Below are 27,889 nucleotides of genomic sequence, written 5' to 3' on the forward strand. Positions count from 1 at the left end.
CGTATACACTTCTGAAAAAGTGTTTGCATATGTTGTCTGAACTTTTTGAACTCACTCTGACTGTGTCTTAGATGTTTATTAAATCTTTTTGTCATTTCACCATGAACCTCATCTCTGTTCTTATCTGTTTTGTAATGTGCAGTGGTTTTATGCCACATTTGCTGTATATAAGCTATGAAATGCTGAGGAATAAAATTCCAGAAACAACGCTCAAGTGTATCATTGCATACAGTGCCTACAGTTTTAAGAACCTAAGCTTCAAATGTAATCATGTTATTAAAAATACCCTTCTGTTCATTCCACTTAGGGAGGGTTTCTAAACTTCAGCAGAAAAACTAGCTGAGGCTATGACAGGACTGGTAATAGCAGTTTCTAGTGCTTCATATTGATATTTTTCTAACAAGGCTTGTAATCTTAAAAGATCTTGATTAGCTAAATTTGCTGCTCTAGCAGCCTCAGATTCCTGTGTCTCTAATTGAGCTCGTAATTTGTTAGTCTCCTCCATTGCAACAGTTACATCATGCTGTGTGTCAGCCGATTGCTTGTCATATTATTTTTGCAAACGGACAGTTTTATTTATTAATCCTTCTATTATACAAATAGCTTTACTGCCTTGCTCAATAACAGTTTGTGTAAAGGTTTTAATTTCAGTCTGTGAGACTTTCAAAAACTGAGAAAATTCCTTTTTACATTTAGCAGTGTCAGGATGTATTTTACCAGACACATTTCATTTATCACAGTAAGTCTGAAAGTGACCCATGAGGTCAAGATCTTGCTTGTTGCTAACTTTAGCAATCCAATGTTTAAACTCCTGCAAACCAGACTGTAAAGTACAAACTTTGACATCTACTTGCAAATCAGACTGTAAAGTACAAACTTTGACATCTACATCACCCTCTAATAAATCTTTTGCAACAAGATATATAGAAACAGGAACCATTGTCTGTGCTTCAAGCATTACTTTATCCTGGTTGTGTTCCAGGTTTTGTACAATACGTACAATACATTTATGACAAGGCATGCAAAAAGCAACATTTAAATAACACATTTCTGTGCATTCTGTGACACTTCTGCCTTATGTAGAAAAGACTTACAGGTGCTAACATGCTGATTATACTATGTATTTAAATAATTCCACACATCAGATACATCAACAGTAAAATACTTAAGTGTACTTCTTGGCATTTTCATGAATTGCATTCATTGTTAAAAGAAAAACAGAAGAAAATATTTCCACAAATGTTCAGGACAAGGTGGCCAGTCTTGACACGAAGATCAGTTGTGGGAGGATTTTCTGCTGTCTTTCACTAGATGCTGGTGAAGCAAAGTCTGACAGTATGACCTGCTCTCCGTATCTCATCAACTGTCTGAAGAAGAATTACCATACTGCCCTGTACTGCTCTGCAGTGTTTGTCCTCCAGTCAATGGACAAAGTTTTAAGAAATAAGAGTCAACTCCAAAAAAAAGTCTGTGCAGGAATGTCGCATTGTGAGAGGCACCTCTGCAGGTCACCTCTCCCTGGTTGTTCTGACTGGTTTGGTCTTGCCACTGCAAAATTTAAAGTTGCACTACACTATTCAGGTAGTCTGTACCTTTACTCAATGAAAACATCGAGATCGGTTATGCTGTTATGACATTCATTTACTCTGCATAAGAAGTAGACATCTAGTTTAACAATGAAAGATATACACAAATAACAAAACCATACTTCAGCTTACAGCATCAAATCTGTAAGGATAGGAAAATCAAAGTCTCCCATACAAAAGAAAAATTTATAGTGTCTTTCTTGCCTGCATCAGCAGTTTAGAGAATTTGCCAGAATAATAAGTCTTTTTTTAAGCTTGTCTGCTGACAGTTTATTTTCCATATTTCAAACATTCTGTTCCTGAAGGATAACTCCTCGGCCTTGCTCTTATCTTGCACATCCTGTTGTCAAGACACAGCTGCATGCAAGAGTTTATCTTGACCTGCTTGTAGATAATCACAAGCTGCATAGTTTATAAAATATAAAATATTTTACTTCTGACTCCTAATAACAATGAATGCCAAGGTATATGTTTTTGCCAAGTGGACTTTTCAAACTGAAATGCAGAATATGTATTTTACATTTTCAGAATAAAATCCACTGAAATCCATTTTAACCTGTTCATTACTCTCACATTGCCAATGAAGTCAAAGCAGGCAGGGAAGCTAATTATAGACCTATAATGTACAACAAATATGTTATTTTTTAGACTAAAATTAACAGTAAAGGAAAGGGCTTCACCCTTGTGATCAAGCCAGTGCCAATTGTCGGTAAATCCTCAACATATCCATACCCACTCTTTGGTCATTGCCTAAGTAGTACTGTAGTTACACATAAACAACACAAGGTTCAACACTCAAGTGTTTTTCTGTGGTGTTTTACTGTTGTGTTTCTGCCTGTCTGTACATGCATATCTGTTTTTCTACTAATCTTGCATTGCAGCATTTGTGTCTATACTATTGAAGGTGGAGGACATGGCTTCTGTCCTATTAATATCCTTTATTGTCTGAATTGAACTAAAGTCTCAAGTGAAAACACTGGTGCCGGATATGTCTGCCTCCAAACTGTGGAGGTGGCATTATGCATGCTCTTGTTATTTACATATGGATCACATGAATCTCATTATGCTGTGTGACAATGTGCCTGTGCTGTAACCCTACTGCAAAGTTGCTTATGAACTACATTTCTTTTTTCATAGGCCTTCTTTCTGATTCTACTCCTACACAGAGAGTACCATGTTTATGAATCCTGCCTATAATGGTGTCTGCAGTATAATGGCATTGTTTCATTTTATAAGCTGTTTTTGAATATGACAATTCTGCTGTGTTGATCATATTTAAATAATTTCTGAGAAATTATATTACTATCAAGATAATGATTTCCTTTTTTTCTTTTTCGATGATTTGATAAATAGTTAGGACAGAGATATATTTCACACAGGATACCGCTGCTATGGAACAGACTCAACATCTACATAAAGCAACGTTCATCCCTCTACATATTCAAGTGTAACTTAGATCTATGGATTGGAAAACAAAAATTTAACCGAGGACTGTTATGCACTACTAAAGGACAGAAGCAACTCCTAAATGCTTCATCCCTTGCCTAGGTCCCTTGCCTAGGTCCCCTTAAATTATCTATGGTATGATCCCTTATCATCATTAGGGGTAATGTATATAATTTTCAACCATGGGATGAGAAAGGCTGATCTATAACCAAATGGGATAGGTTATTTTGAACACAAAAAGGCCCACAAGGGCAGCTAGGCTAATAGGATGGTACAAAAAGATGAGGATGACTCTGCATTATTTTGTTAACTGAAAAATACACATTTTTACTCTACCAATGTACAGTATTTTATATACCAAAGAAAAATCTTTACCTCCAGTAAAAGTAACTCAGATACTCTCATTAAAATAGCTTATATACTGAATAATAAATAATAATTTAGCTTTACTTATTCTTACACACACATAATCTGGAAAGAAACTAAAACATTTTGCATTATTTTCATTTTTGAATTTTCAATGGCATTTCTTTGTTATTGATTATATAAGTTGAAATTATAAAAAATCCTGCTTTTCCACCATACCTCAGAAGCATGTGTTCCAAGGTTTGCAGGGATCAAAGTCAAGTCTTGATTGGTAGTATCAATAATTAAGTCAATGCGCAACCTAAAAGGTGAGGACATTAAATGTTCTATTGATCCACCAATCCAAAGCAACATTATCTTAATGTCGTAACAAGAATAGTTATGCTGAATTTTAAAGTCAGTAAAAGGGCATTTTATTATGTTTATATTCTTTGTTTTTCCCATTGCTTGCCAGCCAAGAACCCTCTCATGATCAATAGGCCCATTCATTCCTACTGGGGTGAAAGTCAAGTATGGAAGATTCAGGGTTTCAAAAATCAGGGGTTTTGTTATTTTACTGGTAACTCATTCCTAGTAACTGATGTGTGGTTCTCCCCCATCACCTTACTAATGTATGGTAACTCAAACCCCATGACTGTCCTCATTTCTAGATCTTTCTTTTGAAAAAAACTTTCTGTGACACTACCACTATGCAAGACACTCAGACGCATGTCACAGACACCCCTTGTGTAGTCCTTATTCTAACCCTAATCTACAAGCACGCAGAACATTCCTACCTTCAGTTTCAGTCTTGCAGGCACAAAAGGATGTAATGCAATATTAGCAGAAAAACATCCATTCCTGCTCATTACCATAATCAAGTCATCCTCCTTTCAACATGTCCGGCACTCAACAGAGTGTTCTTCTGATGAATTTCTCAAGCATTTCACTATTTAGCAGGTGAGGTGCACCGATATAATTTATTTTATTTTACATTTATTTGCTGGGAAAATGTCCTGTTTTCAGTGGAGGCCTGGGGAGAAACACTACACATTGACATAATATGGTTACAGTTAATTAAAATGATTAGAAAAGCTTATACAGAAGAAAAACATATTAACTAAGAAAAAATGTCAGCGTCATTTCATTCAGTGTGAACCTATCTATACATAGTGAAAATATTTGGAGAGATACAAGTGGAAAAAGAACATTATTAGTAGTTAAAATATTCACAACAGAGATGATAATCACACTGAGTACACACTTTGGAACAGAGATGACTATATAATATAGCCTAGGCCTAGTTATATTTGTCCTATTTCTAAGAAACAGAATCAGTTTAGAGGAAAAAGAATTATAAAAAGTATGCCAGGGTTACTAGTTCTGCCTGGGATTGCACAGGAGAAGAGCCAAGTCTTATTTAGGTAGTCTTCTAGTTTTAGTAGTTGAAGTTGCAGAGGATAAAGGTAGATCCAATTTGTAGAGGGACAGAATTCCATTTGGCTAGAGGATTTGTGGGGTTTAAATAGACTGAGGAGATCTTGCTCATTAGCTTGAAGTATTCTACTAAGTATTCTACTAGGGTGGTAGAGATGGAGTATAGGACAGGACAGTCATTGGCTTTGTGAATAATGTTGTTTGTGGAGATAAGCTGTATGCAATGCTAAGGAGTCTGTCAGTTCAAGCCGATTCAAAACCTTAGGGGCAATACAGCGGTAGCTGTAGTATTGTTTATTGGTGGCACATTTTGCCTTATTATAACATCCCTCCAGCTTACTTTTAACTGCAGCATGAAAGTTGGTTATTATAGGTGCATCATATAAGAGACATGGGAGACGTTAGGTACTGGCAAGAGTTGTTTTGGTGGTGTTGCTAATGTAGTTTTTATGAGTGCATTCCAAATTTTTGTTGAGTATTTTTTATGTTATTTTAAACATGCAGGTCAAAGTTAAGGTTATCATCTATGATCACTCCAATAAGTTTTGTATGGGATATTACTTCAATTTCAGTTTTATTTACAGAAATGATTTTGAAATTCATTTTATCAGGTGTGTGTGATTTGGGGAAAATAGCAATTACTGTTTTTTTTTATTAGGGTTGACTAGCAGCTTGGCATTATGGACCTATTCTCAACTGAGAAAAAAAAACTTTTTGTGTGATATGGAGGAGTTAAGTTAGGTTATTAGATACACATATTAGTGTGAGATCATCAGCATGTAGTGTAAGAGAGGCAGGACCTATAGAGGGGTAAAGATCACTGACAGAGATATTAAAGAGGAGGAAACCAATAATAGATCCTTTGGGTACACCTGGGAAGACTTGCAAGTATGTGTGTGGGGCAGACAAAGTGCATTCTACCATTTTACAGACTAGAACCTGTGAGTTAAATATCTTTTGAACCACATTAATAAAGGACTGGATAGTCTAAGTTTAGACAGTTTATGCATGAGTTTAGGGTGAGAAGCTGTATCAAAGCCTTTAACACATCAAAGAAAAGGGAGGAAACAAGTTTGACTGTCAGTGGATGACAGAAGGGCAGTAGTTGTACTATGTGTTGGGTGGAAGCCATGTTGGTTGGATGTTAAAAATCATTCTTGTAGAAGATAGTGGAAGAGTTTTGCTTAATGAATACATCTTTGAAGAATTTTTTAGAGAAGTGATAATACTGCAAAAGGCCAAAAATTAGGAATATCTGCAGAGCTGGCTCCATTACGAAGATAATATAGGAGTTTTTCCCATAGTGAGTATACAATGGATTCAGCTATTGAACTGTTGATAAGGGTAGAGATTGGGTATTCTATGACATTTGCAGCTATCTTTAGGTATTTGGGGAGGGAGAAGGTTGTCAACTGCAGTGGAGCAAGGTTTCAGTTTAAGTAGAATTTTTTTTTTTTATCAGTGATGTGGAGACAGGTCCTAAGTGGACATTGCTAGCAATGGATACAGCAAGTGGAACACACACACACACACACACACACACACACACACACACACACACACACACACACACACACACACACACACACACACACACACACACACTCCTCTGCTAATGTAACCTTTACCATTTCTGTAAATGATCTAAATAAGCAAGCACAGTATAATTTTTATATACCTTGCAAACAGTGGTGAATAACATGATAGTTCTGTAAAAATGGATGTTATTCAGTACAGCACTATACAGAAAATGAGTAATATTTTATATATTTTTACCCTTCACTTGTTTTGCAAATGGGCAAGCAATGCCAAAAATATTACCCCATTTTTAAATAAGAAAAAAGTAGGTAGTATAGCAGTAACAATACAGAAGTTGTTCTACATGAATCATTATCAAAGATGAAATTCTGTGAATAATCACATATTTTATACTTTTCTAGAAATTCAGTATTCTTGCACTTCTGCTTAGAAGATATTGTTTGAATGGAATGTGTAATTGGGTCCATGAAATAACAGGAATATTGCCTGCATGCAGATTGAGCTGACATGGTCAGAATGAACACAAGGAAATATTTCTCATATTTTTATGTTATCCATTTGATATCTTTTCTATATATGTATGTGTGTATGTATATATATATATATATATATATATATATATATATATATATATATATATATATATATACACACACACACACACACACACCTCTCTACTTATGTATGTGTACATATATGTGCATGTCGATATGAATAAAGATTAGTCCCATTCTGAAAGTATTAATTTTCTAAGACTTGTTGTAGAAGGTAGATGTCTGGAGCTGTCATTGTGAATAAGGATTTAACTCTCTTTATATATTCCATATAAAATAGAAATGCACAATATGTTGATGATAATTTAAATTATCTCTATATTCCATAACTCCAGAACATCTATGAACCTTTTCCCCTCAAGGTTTAGAGCCAGTAATTTTTATTTGCCTTGAGTACCAAAACACATTTTTTCACCTCTGTTATGCATTGTTTCAGATGATTTGCATATTTACCAACACTCTTTCTTTTTTCTAGGGAATTAGTGATGCGATAAACAAGGCTGAAGATTATCTTTTCAGAAACCAAAAGGATGCAGATAGCACATTTGTTTTGGCAATAACTGCCTATGCTTTATCACTCAGTGATTCAAGAAGTTCCAGTGCAAACATGCTTTTTGCATCACTTAAAAGGGAAGCTTTTGTTAAAGGTAAATACATATTGTCTACCCTGGCATAACCACATTTTTGCTTCTAAACACATCTTATTTGATATACCTGCACCATACTTTGTACAAAAATGTTCTGAATTGTAAAACAGCATTTACATATTCATTTCTTTGGGCACAGTTTTGTTCTCTGTTTCTTTATAACTTAATTTATTATTTTGTATCAATTTATCGTACCTTTTGAGGGATCAGATCCATCAAGTTTTCAAGGATTCCTTTTCCAGACTAATCATTTTAGGAAACTGAGCATATATCAAAAATAACCACTTAAATGCACTGAATGATGTATTCATATAGCTACAAACCCCAGACACATTACAGCAGAATGAAATGCACAGCTAAAGACATGTACGTTAAGGAAATGCAGAAAGTGAGTTACACTAAAAAGAAGAAAAAGACTGAACAAGAGAGAACGTAGGATGGCAAGAACATGATAAGAAATGTGGAATATCACTAGTCCACCAGCTGATTGTCTCAGTATGTCAAAGCATCCCGATTTAATCATTGATATCAGCTTTTAATATCTTTAGTGTATCATAAAGGTGTTTATTTTTGTATTACAATTAATTATCTGCATGCCATAAATTATGTTAACTCAGACATACTCTTTATATAAATAGTTTCATAGGAATAAAATCCAACAAGTCTGAAACTATAAAAGTAAGATTTGTAATATACAAATATGAATTACATTAATTTCTCTGAAAATAAAGGGCACTGGTCATTAATTAAATCCACCAAAAATGCAGGGGCTTCATCTCTCTCACAGCAGTATTTCATGTTATAAGACTAAGGAAAAACTTGTAAAATGCAAATAACTTCAGTGCTGATATCTTGTTCTGCAAGAACTGATGAAAATAATACTTAATTGCTTCGTACATAAATAATTAAAATATCTTATTAAGTCATACTCTGTTTTAGATACACAATACCTATACAATGCCGAATAAAGATTTCCTTCTGCTTAAAGTGTGCATTAGATAACAGATAATAGATATCTTCATTAAAAGTGTTGTGCCAATGCATACAAATTCAGGTAACAGTTTAAATTGCTGGAATGATGCAAAAAAAAAAAGCTTGATATAAAAATCATAGTGAAACAAATTTACACATATTTAGAAAACCTTTTCTGTTAATGCTCCTAACTGACTGATAAATTGTACAAAAACATCATGCCAATAATACAGTATAAATTTCAATAAAAAAAATAGAACAGGCAAAATATATATACTTTTCACCATATAACTGTCAAGAACCATCAAACTGCCATCCACACATCATCTATACTGAAAGGGCTACTATTAGCTCTGGCAGACAACACTGTCATAGACACCATTTTTCATCTGTTTCATCTGAGATGTCTACTCACATCCACAGGAAGAACAACATTCCATAAAACATATTTTAATTTTGTAAGGCTGCCATTGTTTGAGCTTATAAACTAATTTTTGAAATATAACGTTAACTCTTAATGAGCACGGGTTTCTAAGAGACTCTGACAGTGTTTTGTATCAGACAGTGTATTCATATCAGGGTCAACAGCACTGAGCTGCTGACTCTCAGATCCAACAGCAAGTCTGAAATGTAAACAAAAAAAAAAACTGGGAGTCATGCTACAGTGAACTCCTTACTTGGTGTAACAGCAACTAAAAAATAATTATTTATATTGTTTTGTCTAGTAACCATGTCAGCTTGAATTTACCAGCCCAAATGGTCATACAAATTCCTCATTTACAACACCAAACCTCTTTTCAGATAACACAAATAGGATGTTTTAGGCTTTGAACCAAAGAGGAGTGAATCTGTTTTAGATTAGTCTCTCTATTATTATTATTATTATTACTACTACTACTACTTCTACCACTAAGTTAATGGCTGGGAAAGAAGCAATATTTTGTGTTTTATAGTCTATTTATATTTATATTATTATTATTATTATTATTATTATTATTATTATTATTATTATTATTATTATTATTATTATTATTATTATTATTATTATTATTATTATTACCATTGCTATTATTATTACTTCTACAAAGTTAATGGCTATGAATAAAACACATATTTTGTGTTTTCTAACACTTGTTTACCAGGATAGCTTTTGTGCAGAGATCATTTGTAGCAAAGTTTCAGGAAGAAATGCACATCCATTAACTAGAGAATCATAAGTCTGACTAGCCTCATTATGCAAGGCCATGAAAAAAATTATTATGGAAATAATAAGGACATAGAAAAGCTTTAAACACTGAATCCAACACAGTCTTGCTTTGTCAAGGGCAGATTGTGCCTAATCAACTACTCAGCTTGGTGGACTTCTTTGAAAGGGTCACCAGGACAATGGATGAGGGCAAAGCAATATATACTGCATACCTTGACCTGGCTAAGGCATTTGATACAATACCCCACTTGGGCATTGTAAATTAACGCACAGATATAGGCATAAACCCCTATGTTATACAATGGATAGCTAGCTGGCTCTTAGATAGGACCTTGGAAATTAGGATAGGGAAGACCACCTTCACAAAGAGACTGGTCACTAGCACAGTCCTTCAGGGTCTGTGCTGGGTCAGCTTCCTTTTGGCGCCTACTTCTCAGAACTCAAGGCTAATGTCAAGGGCCTCTTGCTGAACAAGTTTACAGGTTATTGCAATCTAGGAGCAGTCACAGAATCACCCCAAGATACTAACATCCTCTAGGAAGGACTAACACAAACAAATAAATGGTGCCAAAATAACATCTTAAAACTCAATGTCAATGAAATGCATAAGAGCACTTTTTGGGAAGTCGGCCACCCTAGGGAATTACAAAATTGATAACACACCCCTATGAGTAGAACCAGTAGTCAGGAACTTGGATGCATATCTAGGGGGTAAGGTGCAGTTGTGTTTAATCTTACCATAACAGTAGATGTCCTTTTTTTCACTGTTGCAGTATTCATCACATACTGGATCTCCTGCCAAAGATAGCCCAGTGTCCAGCCAGTATACCAAAACTGAGCATCATACATCAGATGCATGCTCCTGGCACAGGGATAGGGAATAAAGGTGATGTAAGCACACTCAGTACTTAGAAGTGAAGTGCCCCAGGAGAAAGAAGAACACACAGATACAGGGAGGAAAGAGAAATAGGTAAGAAGGAAAAGGCACCTCCACCAGCAACGTGTTCCCAACATAAGAAGAAGAAATGGGGGCAGGAGGGAGGGAGTGAATACTGCAACAGTGAAAAGAAGGACATCTACTGTTACAGTAAGATTTTACACAACTGTACTATGTCCTCCTTATCACTGCTGCAGTATTCATCACATATGGGAGATCACCAAAGCTACTGCAAAGGATGAGAGGAGAAAAGCACAGAGGAACCCTCCACAAACCCATGAACGATATAGCCCTGGTTCTGAAAATGACATCTAACTTGTAATGTTTAGTATAAGAGTGGACACAGGACCAAGTAGCAGCTTCAGGGATGTAGCTAGTATCCAAACACTTGAAGAATGCTCCAGAAGAGTCTATTGCCCTCATAGAATAAGTTTGAACTGAAGCAGAAAGCTATTTACCATGAAAGGAATAATAAAAGGAAATGGCCTTAGAAATCTAGGAGGAGATGATTTGCTTAGAAACCACCAAACCCAGTGTTGTGGTATGAAAATTAACAAAATCTGCTCAGATTTGTGGATAGCTTTTGTCTTATCCAAATAATACTTGAGCTGTCTATGTAGATCCAAGGTGCAAAGAATCCTCTCATTAACAGATGGTGGAGAAGGGAAAAAAAAGGAAAGGAGATGAACGGACTGATTAGTAGACAACTCATTTACTGCATTGAACATAAAAGAAGAGTTAGTATACATCGACACCCTGTCCCTATGAAAAACTAAAAAGGGAGGACACAGCACCAGAGCCTGAAGCTCAGAAGCTCTTTTGACTGAAGTAAGAGCAACCAATAAAACAGTCTTTCAGGTGCAATAATGCAAAAAAGGAGATGAAGAAGCAGGCTTGAAAGGTGTCAAATTTTCAAGGACAAAACTGAAGTCCTAAGAGGGAGGAATAGATTTTCTTGAGGGCCTAATATGAAGGATGCCTTCAAGGAAGTGTTTGACCTTAAAATGAAAGGCCAACAGTGGGTTCAAAGGCAGACAGACAGATTTTGCTTACAAGTGAACTTTAACAGAAAAATATGCTAGGCCAGCATGGAGCAGTTCACACAATCCTAGTGATGCTTGAGACACCAAACAAAAATCTCTTCCATTTAGCCACATAAGGATTTTCTGATAGTGAGGTTCCTGGACACTGCAGAAACCTAAGCATATCCTCTGAAAAGTAGTGTATAAAAGGGATCAAAACCCTATCACCCAGAGTGCCCATTGATGGGTGGACAGGTGTGGGTGAATGACAGACCCCTTGTCTTGAGCGAGAAGTTCCATCCGGTGAAGTTACTTGTGATGATGGGAGAACCAGTGCTACTGGTGACTCCCTTTTGGCCCAAACAAGATTCTGGGGGAGTCCTTCCTAATGTTGAGCAGGACCCAGGGAAGCAAAGGAAGAGGAAGGTAAGCATATAGGAACATTCCCTTCCAAGAAAAAGACATGGCGTCCATCTTCCAAGTCAGAGGACTTGGTACTCTGGAACATTAGGAAGGAAGTTGCATATTCAGAAAGAAGGCAAAAAGATAATCTTGAGGAAATACCCCACTTATGTACTATATCCAGAAACACTTCTCTGTGAAGCATCCATTCATGAGGTTGTGTCCTGCACTTGCTCAGGGAATCTGCCAGAATGTTGTGTTCTGAAGGGATTTACACCACCTGAATAGTTACCTGATGGTGGATAGCCAAGTTGCAGGCTTGAATAACTAGTCTACAAAGAAGATAAAGCCTTGTGCCCCCCTGTTTACTGATATACCACATGAATGTGGTGTGTCTGTAAAGATCTTTAAAGGGCCTGGAGACCATAGAGAACTGAGGGCCTGAAGAGCCCTTATCTCTTTTATCTCAATGTGGCCTGACCTCTGATGAAGGGGCCATTATAACTTTAACCTTCAGACTGCTGGAAGAGGCATCTCACCCCAGATTGGAAGCGTCTGAGAACAGCTTGTGAGTAGGGTAAGGAATCTGAGATGGCAGGAATGGATTGAGGAAGATATGTCAAATCCATCAATGAAACTTGAGCTTGAGACAAGCAGATGGGAACTAGAAACTCCCAAGGATGACAATGCTGGAGCCAAGCTATCTTTAGTTACCACTGAAGCTTCCTAATATGAAACTTGGCAAAGGGAAGCATGGGAATGGTAGATGCCGTGAACCCCAAGGCTTTGAGAAATTCCCATGCAGGAGTATCAGAAGGGAGAAGCAGAGACTGGAAGTAGGGTAACAGAGACAGAACAATGGAAGAAGGAATACAGGCCAAAACTGGAATGGTTTCAATTCTGCAACCCAAAAAAATGTGGTTCTGAGACAGAATCAGAACTGTTGTTTTGAGATTGATGGTGAATCCCAGACTAAGCAGAATAGCATGGTGATGTGCAGATCCTGCAAATGCCTGGATTGAGAGGGAGTCTGAAGCAGCAGTTCATGCAGATATGGGAATATCTGGATTCCCTGAAGCCTGCAAAAGGCTATGACAGGGGCCAGACATTTGGTGAATACCTTTCGGGTTGTAGAAAGACCAAAGGGCAAAGCAGAAAATAAGAATGAGAAGAAGAAACAGAGAAATGTAAACATTTTCTGAGGACAGGGTGAATGGGAATATAAAGATAGGCATCCTTTAGGTCTAAGGAGACCATAAATGCCTGTGGAAGTAGGAGAGGAAACATATTCTGGAGGAATTGTCTTTAGGAAGATGTCTTGGTAAGGATCTATCCTGGATGTGCTCAGAGAATCTGCTACTGTGTTATGCTCTGTAAGTTACTTAAAGAAATAAACAGTGCTGTAGTGCTATGCCCTAGGCAATCATGACCAATCTACAAAGACGGCAAGATCTTGTTCCTCCAATTTTGATTATGTACCATATCACAGTGGTGCAGTCTTTTATCATTAATAGAGTTCATGGAGACCAATGTTGATTCAGAACTGTCATGCTAATTATTAAGACCATCATTTCCTTCAAGTTTGTGTGTTTGTACTATTGCTGTGGTTCACAGATTTCCTGCAACTCGACACCCAGCAAAACAGCTCCACAGACAACGTGCAAGTTATCTGTGGGCACAGTCTTACAAGGATTAGGATGAGAGAAAGGGGCCCTGTAGTGTTACACAGAACTTGGGTGACCCAACAAAGAAGCTCCTCCTCCTGAATTTTGGGATGAATAGAATGGTGTTTAGATTGAATAGATCTAAAACAGGCCTCCATATTTCTTCTTTCCTGAAACTGGAAACAGCTTTGAATAAAAGCATCGTCCCCATTGTTTGAAGGGACTGGCTGTATGACTCCTGATAAATTAACCCTGCAATGATCTGAGGGATAAGCTCATCATTTGGAAGCTGAGGAATCCCTGATGGTAAGAGAAGGAATGCCCACTGGAGTTTGTATTTGTGCTGTATAATGCCTAGCACCCAGGAGTGTGAGTTTATTGTCTGCCATGCAGGAAGGCATGGGGAAAGGTACCTTGCAATTTTTCTGGGGAAGGGAGGAGAGAGAGGGCAAACAAGGCAAGGAGAGTTAGAAATTTGGGATGAGGATACTTTGGACTAATCAGCTTTCTTTTTTATATTGCCTTGCCATTTCTTTTTAAACTGTTCCTTCACAGATTTCTGCTGACCAGATTTAAAAGGTTTAGGAAAAATGGCCCTGGATTGGAATGATAGTTCCTCTGAAGTTCGGGAAACAAAGACAAGAATAATTGCTTAACCTCTCTCTTCTAATTTCTTTTAGAACTTCAGCAGAGGAATTACCAAATAAAAAGTCATTACTGAAAGGGGAATTTAACAGTTATGCTTTGACATCCTCTACAAAATCTGAAGTCTAATCCAAGTATGTCTTCTAATCAATGCCAAGTAGTGGCAGCCCTGGAAACAGCATCAGCTGCATCATATGCACATTTAGTGATATGTTTAGTCACCTGAGATCCAAAATTAAGCAGTTCCTTAATGCTGGATTAAGTCAGAATTTGGTAGCTTGGCTAAGGTATACCCCTTAGACAAGACAGATAAAAATTACTTGGACATGTGAGTTTAAAAATTGATGGTGTTAAAGACTAAGCTAGAAGAATACACTTGTTTGCCACACCAAGTGTTCTGCTGTCTTTATTGTTAGATGTTGGATTAGAAGATGTAAAAGTTCTTGCACTTTTATCTGCATTCAGAGGAATAATTGCAGGGTCAGCACAGAGATTTTTATAAAGATACTTGTGTGTATGGGGACTTTACAAAACCTGTGCAGCTTTTTGGGAGCTGGAGGCTAAGAGTCTGGGGGCACAGAAGCAGTTAGGAAGGCATCCTTTAAAGCTTCTAAAACTGGTGGCATAGCAAAAGATTTAAGATGGCCCATATTCAATAATTCATAGTACCTCTTTTGGGAGTCAGAATCTTTTTTCCCTCCTATGTGAAAAAACAGTCAGTAAAACCAAAATGAAAACTTCAGCAAAGCTAGAACTTCCACTGACCTCCCAAACCTATTGTATCAGAGGCACATGGGATATATGCAAATGATCCTTATGAACATCATGTGTTTCAGCTAATTGGCAATTCTGAATGCCCGTGACTTGTTCGTCATTTTAATGGACAATTTCAGGCCAATAAAACCAAACCACACTAGCTGTGGATATGCATATTTCAGCCTTGTTATGACCTCATCAGCACAGCACAAGCAGAGTGTTTGACTAAGCATTAGAAACACAGGGCTGTTAAACCCAGCTGATGTCCATGATCATTAGGGTCACTGCAAAAATATCCCAAATAATCTAAAACAATGAGTGAGAAGGTCACTGAAAAGCCAATCAGTAAAAACAAAATGAAAACTCTAGCAAAGCTAGAGCTTCCACTGACTGACCTCCCAAACCTTTTGTATCAGAGGTACATGGGATATGTGCAAATGATCCTTATGAACATCAAGTGTTTTGGCTAATTGGCGATTCTGAATGCCCATGACTTGTTTTGTAATTTTAATGGACAATTTCAGGCCAATAAAGCCAAACCCTTTCAGTGACCTTCTCACTCATTGTTTTAGTCTGTTATTTGGGATATTTTTGCAGTGACCCTAATGATAATGGACATCAGCTGGGTTTAACAGCCCTGTGTTTCTAATGCTTAGTCAAACACTCTGCTTGTGCTGTGCTGATGAGGTCATAACAAGGCTGAAATATGCATATCCACAGCAAGTGGGGTTTGGCTTTCTTGTTAGTTTTAATGACAACATATACAAACAAGTGGTAGGTGTAGCTATGGGTTCGCCATGTGGGGCAAGCTACACCAACCTGTTCCTAGCTCAATGGGAAAGTAAGTTTATTTTCCAGAAGAACATTTACGAGAAGGTAAAACTTTACAACAGGTTTCTGGATGATATTTTTATCATGTTTGAGGGGAGTGAGGATGACGCACGACTATTTGTGGAAACTTTGAACAATAGTACACCTTTTTTGAAATTCACCTTCACCTATGGAGAGAACATCATTAACTATTTAGATGTAGAATTAAAGAGGGATCCTGTAGGTGAAGGGTACTTGGCTAAAATATACAGAAAGCCTACGTACTCGAACACATTGTTGCACTATTCTAGTTGTCACCCGTTCCATCAGAAAAGGTCTGTCCTCAAAGGACAGCTGGTAAAAGCTGCTAGGATGACAACTGAGGATACTTCCTTTGAAAATGAATGTACCTTGTTGAAACATATGTTCATGAGTCGAGGTTACCCAGGGAAGATGATTGATGAGCTAGTAAATGAAGTCCGCTTCAAAAGGTTGGCAGGTTCTTTCAGTCCAATTCTCACTAAGAGGGAACGTATTACTGGTGTAACAGATTTGAACGTGGGAGAAAGGTCGGATGGTTTGGCCATAACTAAGACTAGCGTTACTCCACCAGAGAAATGTTCCACGGTTAAGGAAATAGTGAGTTTTCAGAGGAGTTTCATTACACCCTTTTGTTTGGAGGCAAACCTAATTAAGAACATTATCAAAAGGAACTGGTTTTTATTGACCTTTGAGAGGGACACAATAGAGAAATTAGGTGACTACCTGGTCATTATTTTTAAGAAGGGTAGAAACCTGAAAAACATTATAGAAAACAATAGTCCGAAGCCTCTTAGGACCGAAGGAACTTATAAATGTGAAGCATGCAACTATTGTAGGTACATTGCTACAGGGTTTAGTTTCACAGTAAACCAGCATGAATATAAAGCCAGATGTAGGTACAACTGTAATTCCAAATCTGTGGTGTACTTAGCTTCCTGTCAGATGTGTTCAGCATTTTACGTAGGAAAAACCGACAGGAAGCTAAAGGATAGGATTTACGAACACGTTTACCACATTAAGAAAAAAAGCACCACTAACACTCTGGCTAGACACTGTAGTGAGCACCCCTCTCATTCATTTTTGTTCAAAGTTATAGACCAGGTAGCTTTAGATGGAAAGGGTGGACCTTACCAATTGATATTAGAGAAACATGAATTGGTTTGGCAACTTAGGTTAAATTCATATACTCTACCTGGCTTAAATGAAGTCACCTCCTTAGCATGCATCCTTAAGTTAAGAAGTTTACTCAGGTGACTTGTTTTTTATAAGAAAATCGTTTTTAACAACACTGTTTTAATTGTTCTTAACAATACTGTTTATCTTATTAGTCATCTACGTTAGTTGAAATGTGTATCGTAATGTATTATACTTACTAACAGTTTCTTGTACATTTAACATACACATACACACATATACATTTTTTTCGTCAAGATGTTTTAGGTGGACACTTTCTCTTCACCTTTTCTTCGACACACACAGTCTTTTAGGCAGTTACAGTTGTTTGGTAATTTTTGCCTTGTTTTGCACAGGAACACAATGTCCATTTTAAAGTGTTTACTTATTTACTTATTTATTTATTTATTCATTATTGTTATATACAGTAGTATATATGAGTATTTTTAATAAGATTGCTGCTTTAGTAAGAAAAGTATAATTTCGGTTTAACATTTTCTATTCAGAATTTTTGTTGAGTGTCAAGTCTGTAAAATGATTTTTATGTTTTCTAATTGATTGATTCTTTGAGTAATTAGGGTAATAAGTTGATTGTTAATGTTGCCGCCCTTTTACTTTTAAAAGGAGTGCTTTGTTGTACCTTGTTGTCTGAAGAAGTTTTCCATTAGTGTTGACGAAAAGCACTTTACAATAAACTGCAGTGAGTGGTTCAAGTTAGATCGGAGCCTGTGTTTTGTTTCATTTTCTTAAGTTTCTTTGTTGTTTTTCTGGGTTTACAAGTTTTTGGCATCATGGCTACCGATAATAGCTTGGACACTTCCATGGAGTTTCCGGTCCAGTCATCAACAAATTCGGTTGCTGGTACAAATGACATTGGTAACCTGACCCAACTACTGCACCTTATGAATGAAAGGCTTGACACTCTATCTTTGCGCATGGACAATTTATCTCAACCAGGTGCTGTAGTAAGACCGAAAGTCCCTGCAGCTTTGAACACTACAAGAGGGCTTTCAAATGGTTTGAGTTCTCAAAACAACGTAAGTTGTGGAGTGGGATTAAATGGATCTAACACATCGCCTAGCAACATTCCTGCTGGGATTAATAGCATTGGCGAACTTGTTGGATGTTTTAAAACTACAACCGAGTCCTCCTTGGGGCTTATTGGGCTTCCTAATGTTTCTGAGTGGTTAAAAACACAGCCGGTTTTTGGAGGTAACAGTACCGATGTGCTTGGTGAATGCCCGGCTGAAGGAGGTGAGTCATTGGCAGTTAAATTACAAGAAATTGAACGAAAAATGTTTATGCTAAAGAAATTACAACTGGGAATCAAGTATTTTGATGAATTCAAAAAACAAGGTGTAGATCCAAAGGGGTTACGGTCTTGGCAGTACCCTTCAGGTTTGGAAGCGCGGACTGACTTTTACAACGAGTTGATAGATCTTTTTAACAAACACGGTACTGAGCTAATGGATACTATGTGCAAGCATTATTCTATTACCATAGTCTGCTTATCTAAAGATATTACAGAGTTGAACCAGGCCATAAAAATACACCCTGATTTTGTAAGGTACCACTTTGACTATAAGAGGGTGTTTTCCTCAATTGAACAACAGTTGAGTAAAAATGCTGAAGTGAAATTAAAAAACTTAAGGAGAGACATAAATGACTATAAGAATGGGGTGGCTTATCTGAAACCACCACCGTCTCAGGGTAAAAATATTTTCGGTCACCCAATTACTCAGAATGTTAACCATAACAGCATGGACACCGATTCTGTTGTTAAGCTGCCCATAGGGGTAGGTCCAGGAGTTAACTATCTTGATTTTTTGAAGGTAATTGGAGTGACAATATCACGGAAAGCCACCCGGTCAAAAATAGAGCCAGTAGCGGCCAATTTAATTCTAATGAACTGAATAATTCGTTTTCCAACCGAGGCCAAAACCACTAACGGAGGTACAACATGAGGGGCAGGAAAGAGAACCACAAATTCAACAAGTGACCAGTGATCCAGTTGTGTTGTTGAACCGAAGTGGTGACTTTAAAGTGTACAATTTTTCTAGTTTTACCTTTGACCTTGAACTGTGTGAGCTTTTCAGTAAGGGGTTGACTTTTGTACCTGCTGACCATTTTAATTTGGCAGGAGTTCTGATAGACTTAAAAACTTTACATTCAGAAGCTGAACTTAGCTCTAATATTTGGTGACAAAGTTGTCGATGTTGGTCCTTTAAGGGTGGCTAGTACTTACAACCCACCTATTTGTCCTGCCTTATCTTTGTTTGAACATATGTGCGAGTTCGATTTAAGAAACATACACAAGGGTGCTAAACATGACACGGTGAACATTACCAAAAATGAGGCTGAATCCCTCAGCTCCGTTAAATCTTTACCAGTCCAAATTTTGAAACCAAAGGCGGTGGACTGGCGATTATGAACAATGATGACTATGAGACTAGAATGTTGGGAGTGCTGGACAGTGAGATTTATGTAAAATCTACTTTCAATGAAATGAACACTGCACACAACAGAGTTTTTTCATTTTTTAGAGACTTACTGATTGAAGGTTTGATCAGTGTTGAGGTGTACAATTATTTAGTGATTTTGAAACCAAGAATACCAAACCTGGTTGGATTACTTAAGCTCCATAAAAATGTCAATGATCCTCTGATGAGAGCTTTAGTGAATGCAAGGTTGTCCATTACTTATGCATGTTCTAAATATGTAGACCACTTGTTTAAAAAGTATGTAGCCAGAGAAGAACAAATTTGCAAAGACTCCTGGGCCTTTTTGAAAAGTTTAGAGAATTTTGTTTTTCATAAGAACATTTTTTTCTTAACAATAGATGTTGTTGATCTTACTTTTCTATACCTTATGAAGTAGGAATTGAATACATTACCAAGAAATTGTTATTTTATGAGGCTGAGAGTAATGAGATAAGGTTAATCCAGGAGTTACTAGATATTATCTTAAACAACAACTTTGTTAGTTTTAATGACAACATATACAAACAAGTGGTAGGTGCAGCTATGGGTTAGCCATGTGGGGCAAGCTACGCCAACCTGTTCCTAGCTCAATGGGAAAGTGAGTTTATTTTCAAGAAGAACATTTATGAGAAGGTAAAACTTTACAACAGGTTTCTGGATGATATTTTTATCATGTTTGAGGGGAGTGAGGATGACGCACGACTATTTGTGAAAACTTTGAACAATAGTACACCTTTTTTGAAATTCACCTTCACCTATGGAGAGAACATCATTAGCTATTTAGATGTAGAATTAAAAAGGGATCCTGTAGGTGAAGGGTACTTGGCAAAAATATACAGAAAGCCTACGTACTCAAACACATTGTTGCACTATTCCAGTTGTCACCCATTCCATCAGAAAAGGTCTGTCCTCAAAGGACAGCTGGTAAGAGCTGCTAGGATGACAACTGAGGATACTTCCTTTGAAGATGAATGTACCTTATTGAAACATATGTTCATGAGTCGAGGTTACCCAGGGAAGATGATTGATGAGCTAGTAAGTGAAGTCCGCTTCAAAAGGTTGGCAGGTTCTTTCACTCCAATTCTCACTAAGAGGGAACGTACTACTTATGTAACAGATTTGAACGTGGGAGAAAGGTCAGATGGTTTGGCCCTAACTAAGACTAGCGTTACTCCACCAGAGAAATGTTCCACGGTTAAGGAAATAGTGAGTTTCAAGAGGAGTTTCATTACACCCTTTTGTTTGGAAGCAAACTTAATTAAGAACATTTTCAAAAGGAATTGTTTTTTATTGACCTTTGAGAAGGACACAATAGAGAAATTAGGTGACTACCCGATCATTATTTTTAAGAAGGGCAGAAACCTGAAAAACATTATAGAAAACAATAGTCCGAAGCCTCTTAGGAACGAAGGAACTTATAAATGTGAAGCGTGCAACTATTGTAGGTGCAATGCTACAGGGTTTAGTTTCATAGTAAACCAGCATGAATATAAAGCCAGAAGTAGGTACAACTGTAATTCCAAATCTGTGGTGTACTTAGCTTCCTGTCAGATGTGTTCAGCATTTTACATAGGAAAAACCGACAGGAAGCTAAAGGATAGGATTTATGAACATGTTTACCACATTAAGAAAAAAAGCACCACTAATACTCTGGCTAGACACTGTAGTGGGCACCCCTCTCATTCATTTTTGTTCAAAGTTATAAACCAGGTAGCTTTAGATGGAAAGGGTGGACCTTACCAATTGATATTGGAGAAACATGAATTGGTTTGGCAACTTAGGTTAAATGCATATACTCTACCTGGCTTAAATGAAGTCACCTCTTTAGCATGCATCCTTAAGTTAAGAAGTTTACTCAGGTGACTTGTTTTTTATAAGAAAATCATTTTTAACAACACTATTTTAATTGTTCTTAACAATACTGTTTATCTTATTAGTCATCTACGTTAGTTGAAATGTGTATTGTAATGTATTATACTTACTAACAGTTTCTTGTACATTTAACATACACATACACACACATATACATTTTTTTCGTAAAGATGTTTTAGGTGGACACTTTCTCTTCACCTTTTCTTCGACACACTTAGTCTTTTAGGCAGTTACAGTTGTTTGGTAATTTTTGCCTTGTTTTGCACAGGAACACAATGTCCATTTTAAAGTGTTTACTTATTTATTTATTTATTCATTATTGTTATATACAGTAGTATATATGAGTATTTTTAACAAGATTGCTGCTTTAATAAGATTGCTGCTTTAGTAAGAAAAGTATAATTTTGGTTTAACATTTTCTATTCAGAATTTTTGTTGAGTGTCAAGTCTTAACAGGAATTTTATGTTTTCTAATTGATTGATTCTTTGAGTAATTAGGGTAATTAGTTGATTGTTAATGTTGCTGCCCTTTTAGTTTTAAAAGGAGTGCTTTGTTGTACCTTGTTGTCTGAAGAAGTCTTCCATTAGTGTTGACGAAAAGCACTTTACAATAAACTGCAGTGAGTGGTTCAAGTTTGATCGGAGCCTGTGTTTTGTTTCATTTTCTCAAGTTTCTTTGTTGTTTTTCTGGGTTTACATGTATTAGATACTTCCCTGAAAGCAGAGCAAGTACCTCAAAGTAGTACAAATGTCACTATGTAACTCTTTAATGTTTTACGTAACTTCTCACAATGTCCTTCAGAAAACTGATTTTCAACATATTCCATAATGCATAATATTTAATTATTGGGACTATTTTTCTCCAAACCTTGATAGCATTTAAAAAAAAAAAATTCCAGCACAATGAAAAATGATTCACGAGTAGAGTTGTATAACTGTTGCCACTGTTAAGTGTAGAAAAAACACACAGGGTGAGAGTTATAGTGAAATAACAGAATTTGTAGTGGTTTGAAGGTCCTCCTCTTGTGGTGCTGGTCCTCACAACACCCCTTATCGGTCCATTATTTCCCTATAATACCGATCTTATCCTGAGTTATTGCTTACATTCTCAGTCTTTGCATGGTACAACACAGCAAATAAAGATGGTATGATAATGAGCATTAAGGACTATATGTCAGTTAGTCACCAAGTCACATGCAGTTCTTAAAGATGATAAAAGCCTGCATTAACATACATGCATGAAAGTGGTATGCTCTAAGAATCTGAGAAGGCAAAAAAAAAAAAAAAAAATGAATGACGACCAGCATAAATCGAACAGTGTAAATACTGTATGCTGCACTGATCCTAATCAGAATGGATGCGGTAGATGCAAGTACTGCACACCAAATCAGCCATTATGATGGAACCATTTCTGGCCATGACTAATCTTGATTGTGCTGACCAAGCAAGAAGTTTTTGATTAGTACAGAAAGAATGGTTAATGTTGGACACTATTTGTGATATGTGCCATCCGTACTTCAGAGCATAAGAGCATATAGACTGAAGAGCTGGCCCATCAGCTGTTAGTCAAAGATAAATAAATAAATGAGCAAACAAAGAAAAAATAAATATGTTTGGAGTTGTACTCGATATTCTAGCCATAGGAACTAGCCATAGGAACATTCTATCAGTCTACAGTGAAAAGCATTTCTCAGTCATCTGTATAAAGGACACTGAATACAGTCTTTGCCTGGATTTAGCACATGGAAGAATGCATCAAAGTCCCCCTGTAATTTTCATGAATGGTGAGATACCATGTAAATATTTCAAAGGAGTTAAGTTTGCAGATGGCATTTAGCATAATAACTGCACCCCTTTAACTTTGCAAGTCCTACTGGGCAATGAAGAGATGGCATGTATGAATCAAAAGTTCTTACTCACAATCAAATGTGGAAATACATATTGCATATAGCATATTCAGCCATGTGCCCTGCAAGCATCTAGGAATTTTCCATGCCATTGACATAATACAAATGAGCAGAATGCACTTGGTATTCACCTTGGATCATGTACAAAAGGACTGTCTTGTAAGTATGTTAGAATGAAAACATATTGTTAATACTAAGGAAACAATGTTACAGGTAAAGGACAACAGGAATACACATAGACTAACTGGTGTTCTTAGTGTTTCACAGTGTATGCAATCCCACCTAGCGATGTCCTTATTGGTTTATTAAACACAGAATCATGGACATTCAGAAACAGAGAATGTGTTTGGCATCTTGAATAGCTGGTTCATGTGCCTGCATACATCAAGGGATGTAATGCAGTTCTCAACTGAAAAGGAAACATAAAGCAATATGGGACCAAACTGAGACTGGGAACATGAGTATCTAATAGCTGGAGTTCAAACATATCCTGTGGTGTTACCTGATCACTCAGCATTTAGACTTTCATTAACAGAAGCAGGTAGATAGAAAATGATTAAGGCAATAGAGGTTTAGTCCAAGTTGGTTAAGCAAGGAAGAAAAAAGGAAAGCTATTCAGAGACAGTTAGGTGAAACAATAGAAAGAACAGAGAGAGGTGTGGATGATATCAGAGAATGAGACAAGATTAAATAAAAGTTAAGGCATATTGTGTAAGAGTAGGAAAAGGAAAATTGAAGTATGATAAAGATAAATGAAAGAACTAGGTATGAAAAAACTGAGTTGCAGCAAAGGAAAGGAGAAATGGTACAAGTTATTTAATAGGATATTAAAGCAGAAAGTGGTCCCAAAATCCTGAAAAATGGCATTGTGGATTAAAATACATACAATGATAAAAAGGTAGAAGCTGATGATCAGTGACATGGACCAGAGACTGCAGGCAGTGAAAATGTTTGTGTTCCCCCCAAATATTATATTTTGCCTGGACATTTACATATGAACTGTGAAAACATACTAGGAGAGAGTTAAGAAAGAAGTCATAATATATGTATACGCACATATTATATATATATATATATATATATATATATATATATATATATATATGTATATTATATATATATATATATATATATATATATATATATATATGTGTGTGTGTGTATATATATATATATATATATATATATATATATATATATAAATAATGTGGTGACAAAAAAAAAAACAGAGTAAAGACAAATTAAATGATTTTGCTGCAGGAGATTAGAGGGTTGGTAGTACCACATCCTTAGAAATATTTTAGAGCAGCACAGAAAGAATACATTGCCTTTAGGGTCCAGAGTATACATCAAAATAGAAATGTACAATGTTGAGGTATGGGGAGAACATCTTAATGGGGAAATTGAACATTTGGTCTCAATCAGTGATTAATCAAAGGGCAAGTATCATCTTGAGAAGGTCTCTGATTACCTGACCAAAGGGTTTGGAGAAAAGGAATATCAGAAATGTAAATCTGGGTTGTGGCCCATAAGTCTAGCAAAATACCAGCTTTGAATAAATATGATGGTGGTTAACAGATGGTGTGGAGAACATGAGAAAATATTTTATTTTGGAGCAAATTTGAGGGTGGATGAATTGGGAAAGGTTGTATGAAAGATTAGGACTACAGAGAGGGGAGACACTGAAGTGCATAGGGATCTGCACCATCTTAGGAAAATATTGCAACAGAGTGAGGAAAAGGAATTTTGTGAGGCCAGAATTCCTTAAATTATTAATCAAGTCCAGAGCTGGAGACATAACTAATGAGTAGAATGTACAAAAGCCATTGCTAGAGAGATGTGGGGAAATATGTCAAATGAGAGACTGAACTGGCAGGGAAAGATGGTCAGGGAAATTCTGATAAAGATGTGGGAAGAAATCTGTAGGACACCAAGATTTTCAACTGAGTCAAGGAAGTTCAAGAAGTTTGGATGGAAATGCCTGTACAAGTATTTTCATAGCCTGTATAGAAAACACAGGATGTATCTGGAGGTTGGAGAAACTTGTTAGAGGTGTAGGCAGGATCAGAAAGGAGATTGGAGTCATATATTTTAGAAGTTAGAAAAATACAAGTAAGGATTGACAGTGTTAATTCAGGCACTAATTGGTAAGGAATGGCTCAGAAAAGACATACTCATGCTTGGTTTGGATAGAAATGCCTCACATAAAGGGACACCTGAAAGCATTAAGAACACTTCCACCTTTAACAGTAAAATAAAAAGGAAATAAAAATATGAAGGAAAAATCATGGGAAGAGTTTAGAGGAAATTAAAAAAGTAGTGGAGCAAACAAAAGCAAAGGAGAGGAGAAATGATAAAATATGCTCCTAATAAACTACCCAAGAAATGAGACTTTTGGGGAAAAAAAACAAATATGCCATAGGAAACAGCAGACATCAACGGGGCAATATAAGAGGGTCATAAAGGAACTGTCAGGGGAAACAAAGAATAGCATGACTAGAAAGCTAAGGATATTTAGATAATTTGTAGCTATTTGAAAAAACAATATATATCTATATATCTATATATATATATATATATATATATATATATATATATATATATATATATATATATATATATATGTTGTGAAAGACAAAGTGAATTGTGGCTTCTGGCTTCCGGTTGTGCAGGATATCAAAAATGTTTAATAAGAAATACTGAGTTATTTAAATATATGGAAAAATGGAACAACCACCAGAAAAGATTAATGTACCATGCATGTGGACTGCACAGTACGTAAACTGTGGTGAGTATAATGCCTCCCTTGACATGCATCTGTCCAGATATAGTACATGCAACAACAGGAACACTCTGTGAGCATATTAGATATTGCTATCTGTGCTAGTATGACTGGCTGAAGTTTTGTAAATAATTGTAAATAACTGTACATTACCCTGTGTTATAAATGCCAGCATGATTATCTATAATTTTTTTAATAGGTTTGTGCCTTTTGATTATCATTCTGGTTTGTGCAAGATGTTTGAATGTCAGTATTCTTCTGGCTGACCCAATGTACATGTTCTTTATAAAGACAATTCTGAATGTATGCTATGCCAGAGTCAGCTGACCTAGATGTGATGCAATTGTGTGCCAGAGCTGGGAAGTCTGATATGAGAGAGTAGAATTATCATAGCAGTTTCCTTTTACTTTTAAAAATATGCTATAAAAGCAGGTCCTGTGTCAGTTAATGGAAAGTAGTTCAGTTGTTTTCAGAGCTGTGTAGTTGAATAGTAGTTCAGTTGTTTCCAGAGTTATTCAGTTGTTTTCAGAGTAGTTGTTTCAGTTGCTGAGGACAGACAACAGCCTGGAGTGTGGGCATTAATTCGCCATCCTGCCTTGCAGAAGTAAGAGTATAATCTTGCCTTGCTGAGTTATTTAGATCAGATAGGGACAGTTAATCTTCAGACAGTCAGGCAACTACAGCTAGTTAGTTAGATGTTCTCTAAAAATATTTCCTGTGTGTGAAACTATATTGTTTATTGGAATCAGTTATTCAGTATTTAGATGTTTAAAGTCATTTTATTTATTATTACATATTTTACTACTTCTCACTGTGGCTGGTTATTTAGTGAATACTTTTAATAACCTGAGAGTATTTATAACAATTGTGATAAAACCAAGGCCACTCCAAAAAGCCTTACTGGCTTGGGTTACATGCTACCATTTGTATCAATATCTCTTTTAACCAATTTAATTGAAAACCCCTTTTGAAGGCTATTGTGGTAATTGACTGGTGGCAGCTGTTATCTTGTAATTTGGGAAAAGGAACACAGCAGATACAGTTGGGTCAGTATTTTCCAATAATGTGTGTATGTGTGAATATCAGCTATTTAAGAGTGAGTGTGTCAGATACCTAGAACTGGGACACAGTGCTCTGCAGTGGTTAGTGTAGAAACTTATTTGGAGACCTGGAGTGAAGCATATAGTCCAGCCCCACTTCTGGAACCTGTTCCCAGTGTACTCTTAGGGGAAATTGTGTATTTCTAGCCTTGCTTTCAGTGACACCCCTTACAGGAGACAGTGGTGAGGATTGCAACTCCTAAGTTACTATCCCAAGGTAAAGAGGGCTCATCACACACCCACAGAGGTACCTTACTAAAATGATACAAAGTCTAAACAATATGTCTTTTATTGGCTGACTCAAAGCCCTGTTATTATACTCAGCATCCTACAGATGACTAAGATGTGGCCTGTATCTGGCATACAAAGCATTTTACAACTCAGTACTGATGAACCTACTACACATCAATAAATCAAATGGCATTAGAAATACTCAGCATAGGGATCTAAACCTCTTCTACAACATCAACAGCATAGTTTGGAGGGACAGATATATCTCTCAGAAATGCGCTGGAATAGAGTTCCCATCCACATCGAACAAAGCTCATCCCTGTCCGTATTCAA

At 36.5% G+C, this 27,889-nt stretch overlaps 1 protein-coding gene across 1 annotated transcript in view; it reads left to right on the forward strand.

Moving 5' to 3' along the window:
* C5 (complement C5) overlaps window positions 1–27,889 on the forward strand; it is a 1,726,304-nt gene that overhangs the window by 1,172,796 nt on the left and 525,619 nt on the right. The window contains exon 28 of the mRNA XM_044057986.1: window positions 7,383–7,554. Coding sequence (XP_043913921.1) covers window positions 7,383–7,554 — 172 coding nt within the window. The remainder of the gene's footprint in view (window positions 1–7,382; window positions 7,555–27,889) is intronic.

Source organism: Protopterus annectens, chromosome 16.part0 (genome assembly GCF_019279795.1).
Source record: "Protopterus annectens isolate FY-2018-M chromosome 16.part0, PAN1.0, whole genome shotgun sequence".
NCBI classification, from domain to species: Eukaryota; Metazoa; Chordata; order Ceratodontiformes; family Protopteridae; genus Protopterus; species Protopterus annectens.